At 40.9% G+C, this 5,411-nt stretch overlaps 1 protein-coding gene across 1 annotated transcript; it reads right to left on the bottom strand.

The window, feature by feature from the left end:
* Positions 1 to 478: 478 nt before the first annotated feature.
* Positions 479 to 1,537, bottom strand: LOC308690335 (alpha-(1,3)-fucosyltransferase 7; the record flags this gene model as incomplete). Its single annotated transcript, XM_081364739.1, has 1 exon — positions 479 to 1,537. One exon carries the CDS (start codon positions 1,535 to 1,537, stop codon positions 479 to 481), a length of 1,059 nt encoding a protein of 352 aa, XP_081220865.1.
* Positions 1,538 to 5,411: the final 3,874 nt, after the last annotated feature.

Here is a 5,411-nt window from a genome sequence, read left to right as displayed (position 1 = left end):
TGCACTTATAATATGCAGATTTATTTAATGTTCTTTCAAATACTCACACATTTTAAGACAAAAAGATCACAAAATAGATGTCATGGCTGGTTGCAGGAATTTGGGAGACTAGAAGCAGTATCTTATTTGCAACAGTCATTTTTATTTACAAAAGACCAAAACAGAAACACAGCGGAAACCAGAAGAGAGCAGAAAATTAAGCAAACCAACATAATACAACTGACCCTGCACTGAAACAATCCAAGGGTTTAAATACACAGAACATAATGAGATGATTAACAAGACACAGGTGCAGCACATGAGGTCAAATTAAAAACCATGACAACAAACAAGGGAAAGGTCAAAACAAAACAGGGAAAAATGTATTATTATATATTCATTTATTATTATTATAGATTTATTTAATATTCCATCAAACACTTACATATTATTTTATCACAAAAACATGACTCAAAAAAACTAGATGCCAGAGGTAGGGTTAACTGTTGACCCAGTTATACAGGTCACTGTACACTTTTTTATGCTTAGAGAGCTGGTCATAATGCATGCAAATATGACAGAGTCTCTCTCTCCAGTCTGTGTACACTCTAACATCATAGTAATGGTGCCATCTAAAATAAGATTCATAACGCTCTCTATCAGCGGCCACTTGACTTAAGAAAGTAGCCAGCGCCTTAACGCTGCTGAAGTCATTTACATGGATGAATGATTCCGGTGGAATTGATAGTTCATAAATGTTCCTGGGTGGGCCGAGCACCACCGGCACACTCCCTGCCTGAAGGGAGTTCTGCCACAGCTTCTCTGAAATATAGTCTGTAGATATTGAGTTTTCAAAGGCGAGGTAGAAGTAACATCGAGATATCGTGGAAAGCAGCTCTTTGTTTGAGAGCGGCCGCTTGGACCACTGACCGTATACTTCTATCAGATTTGATGGAATGTGTTTCTTCAGCTGCTGGAAAACTAGAGAGCGACTCTGATTGGCTTTGTATTTGCTGACCACCCAGCAAACTAGGCAGTCGCTCTTCTTCGGAATGATGTACGTGGCATTCGTCCTTTTGGAAACGAGTTCTCCGTATGGCATGAAGATGTCAGCGTCACGGCGATAACTCATCGTCCAGTTGAACATGCCGTTGTAGTTGCTAAGGTTGTGGTTGTTTGTGGGAGGTTCCAGCGATAACCAAAGCCACTTCTGCATTGGTGGACGCGTCAGGTGGAGAGGAAGTTTGGAGTGACCAGTCCAGAGCTCAAAGAAGTGGAACACTACAACATCTGCTTGAGCGAAATTGGATTGGTTATCCTCCAGAAAGCATCTAGGGATTTCATATTTATCCATACAGACGCCTCTCCCGACTCTGTAGTGAACTCCGAAAGGCCAGTGCCACAGGAGAATGGTGATGTTATGCTCGAGAATTTTTGGTCTGCTGGTCTCAATCTGACTCAAGAGTAGCATGTTTATACTCCAGGATAAAAAATTGAAGAGCAGTACAAAGCCAAACACACAACAGAGGGCATGGGTATGTTGTTTCAATAATTGCATGGCACAACTACTGTGAAGACAAAGAAGTGAGGTGGTTACATATATCAGCAGCATCAAATCAATTTAGTCTCTTCCTTTTGAAAGTATGACTAAACCCTGATGTGATGTGATGGCATCACTTAATCATCAATTCGCATGGTTTCAGTAACAACTTTGCATGGGTTTGTTAAAAAAAAAAAAAAAAAAAAAACTGCACTAATATTAAAGCAGGTTGGAATCATATATGCACTGCCATTTTAATAGCAAAATAATATATTTATTTTTCTAATATGTTCACAATAAAGGTAAATCATTTACATATAAAAATATATGTATTTTTGTTATTGTATTTTCTAACATAATGCAGGCACAATTAAATAATGTACTTACCTTGGCTTCAGAGTCCAGGACCGAAATGAAATTTAAGTAAGCAATTGTAGTAAGCAGTTTAAGTAAGCAGAGTGCCACTGCTTTTGTGTGCGAATGAACAAGTGAGTGTGTATCCGGCCCTGCCCCGCCTGTTGGCAGACAAACTCACAACGCTGAATGATGGACACATGAAATCAATGTGGTGCAAAGATTCACTCTGCACATGTGTACCCTGTGTAAAAGCCACACCTATTTTGCCGCAGAGCAGGCAAGTGATATACAAAACTATATAAAACTTACAGCACTGTACATGTGGTTCAGATAATATTTTACAGAAATTACTGAGAGGATTTTAATATAAGGGGTTTAAGGAAACATTTATGAACATTTAAAAGTCTGGATTGAGCTGTTGTCCATCTGAAATGCTTTGCTTGGTCCCACTGCAAAACACATTGCATGTGCACAGGTTATATCTTTTTTAAATCCTAACACCAAATTCAAAGATATTTTTAGAATCTGCCCTTGTTTGGCAAATAATGTGATCAGTAATTATTTTGTGTGGAAATAATAAATTATAATATTATATAATATACTTTCCATTCAGATTTTAAAGAGTGAATGTCACAGTTTTGGGGTCTTAATGATTTATTGTTTTTTTGTGAGTTGACCATTTAAATGATTTGAAAAATGTGTGGGTGGATTTTTATCTTTTTTCTGTTGTGGGCTGATGTTGTAGAGAGGGGAAACCACAACCTGATCTCTAACCCACACCGGACATTTAGCGCTGTTATTTGTCATGAGAAATAGCTTTATCAGGGCCGTGCAGAGACCTCTGGAGGGGCAGGTGCTCAAAGTATAAAAGAGGGCACATGGAACAAGGCTTTAAATGGGGCTGTGTTTTTCCTGATTCAAAATGAGGCAGATGGGTAAAATCCTAATAATGTATTTTAATAATAAATAATGAAATTTGTATTTTTTTTGTAGATCATCATATTAGTTTCCCACAGTATTTTTGTGGGTTGAGCTTGCTACCTCTAGGGGGGTCCGGGGGCATGCCCCCCCGTAAGAAAATTTTGTACATTTTAAGGGTAAATTCATTAATCTGGTGCACTTTGAGTCACCCGAATCCACTGTTAAAAATAAATTATCCACCCGCCAACCACCCATATTCTTTGATTTAGATATCTGCATCTGATCATCACATTACAATTATTCAAATTCTTAGTGTTAAGCATGATAATATGGTAACATATCACACTGAAGTAGGCTGATTTAAAATTAACATTTATTTAAAATAAAAGTTCTTCTTTTGGCAAAATTACATTTCCTTAATAGTCTAAACAGAGGCTTTACTCTCTTCAAGCTTAAATTGTCAATGTTTCATTACATCACTGTTTGAAAACACAATTTATTTGTACCTTTTATAAAGGGCATTTTCCCCCTAATTTTATTAAATGTATGCTCCATCTTTCATTTCAAATTCTTAAATTTGATCAATATATTCAATTAAAATAATAAGACACCAGGCTGTCACCAATCAAATTAAATAATTTACATTGAAAAATTATAACTGTATTAAATTTGATTATTTTAAATATTTTTGAATATACAAATAAGGAATGTTGAAAAGAATATACTTTATGAAACTAAACCGCCAATAGGAGGCGGCAGGCGACCGTCTTAATGAGCGAGTCATTGAGTCATTGATTCAAACGATTCGTTCAAACGGCTGATTTATTCAGAATGAGGCAGTTTATGAATGGGTCATTGAATATTTGACTCAACTGATTCGTTCAAAATGCTGAATCATTCAGTAATGCAACAAGTGTTGCTGTGAGATGTGCTATGGTTCTGCGGTAATCTTTGTTTGGAACTATTTTCGCTGCTGAAACAGAACAAAAACAGTCATTGCGTCTAAAATGTAAGTGACTTAATTTTAACTATTTGTTTATTGACCTGTTATGAAATCAGTCTCGGTTTCAATCTTGATGGCATTCAGGAAAACAGTTACTTCTACAGCCTACACACAGCAATATAAACAACGTCTCTGCATGCTCTCTTCACGTTGTCCTTGTAAAATAATAATAATAACTAAACAAACATCAAAATCACTTAGCTGAGAAAGAAACGCCACTTACCAGCAGCCGCAGATTTGAAGATATCTTCTGGTAGTGCGCGTAGCCGCGCGAATAAAAAAAAAAAAGTGCGTGCAGCGTGAGGAACCCAGATGAGTTCGCCAGGTGAAAGGTCATCATGTGGGTCATTTTATTTACGGCTAAATTATTATTAATAAATTTTACTAATTGGGCAGGCATCCACAAAAGGGCCTTTAATTACAAAAAAGGAGAGGAAATTTTGCTTGACAAAAGGGCACTTTGGTCACCAAGGGGCAAAGGGGCAGGTGCTCGAGCACCCAACGCCCCCCCCTCTGCACGTGCCTGAGCTTTATCACCTTAATTCACACGGTCTGAAGTGAGAAAACAAACGTTCTCTTACGAGAGGTTCTCTCGTACTGCGTAAGAACTTACGCTTGGGGGAAAGTCTTTCCGTGAGATATTGAAGCCAAATATTATCCTTTAATTTTTATATAATGCAAAACGCGTTGCAGCAGCATACAGACATAGGCGAGGCACCTTTGCGCACCTATTGGCTGCTCTGCGGCAACTGCAGCAGCCTATCGAGAGAGGCCCTGTTGACGCCTGGCCAATGGGGGTGCTTCGCACCCATTTGCATAGCGTCCCGCCGAAATAGGCGTGGCCTAGGGCTATAAATATAGCGTTGAAAGGCTGGTTCACTATTTTTCATCTCTTCAAGTGGAGCTCACGCATCGCTGGATCCTGAGAGAAGCCGCGCCGTCTGAAGAAGCCTTTCAGCGGGACGAGTCTGCATCGAAGCCGCTGGCCGAGCCGCCTTCTGCCGACATTCCTGCTGCGCTATCCGGTGCACTATATCCTTTACTGCAGTGTGTTTTCGCCCCGCGAATCACACACCTTTTCTCTCTAAAAGAGCTGAGCGTCTTTTTAAAGATGTCTCGCACTCTCTGTGGCTCGTGCAGAGCCCCTCTCAACGACGGGGACCGCCATGTTATCTGCGTTTCCTGCCTGGGAGAAAATCATGCAGCTCTCGCGCTCGCTGACGGCGAATGCCCTCATTGCGAGCTGATGTCAATGGCGACTCTGCGGACTCGCATGGCACGCTTTCACGAGTCTGCACCTCTGCCGCCGCGCCGTAAGAAGCGCCGCGCTCAGCGAGGCCCTGAACCTCCTCCCACCGAGGCAAGCTCGCCGGTTCGCCCGCCAGCTTCACCGCCCGCTTCACTCGAGTCTATCACCCCCGGACAACGACCGCTGTCTGCCGCCGTTTCCGTCGCGGATGAATCTGATGATGTGTAAATAGCGGAGGAGGACAGCTGCTCTATCCTAGCATCAGGCAGTGAGGATTATCCGAGCTCTGTTGATCTCGCACCCCCTGCTCGCGAAACGTCTGGGAAACGGGCCAGCATTGAGTCAGAGCTGACGCGTCTGCG

This window comes from Scardinius erythrophthalmus, assembly GCF_964197995.2.
Source record: "Scardinius erythrophthalmus genome assembly, chromosome: 5".
NCBI classification, from domain to species: Eukaryota; Metazoa; Chordata; class Actinopteri; order Cypriniformes; family Leuciscidae; genus Scardinius; species Scardinius erythrophthalmus.
This window is presented reverse-complemented; position numbering and strand designations above follow the sequence as displayed.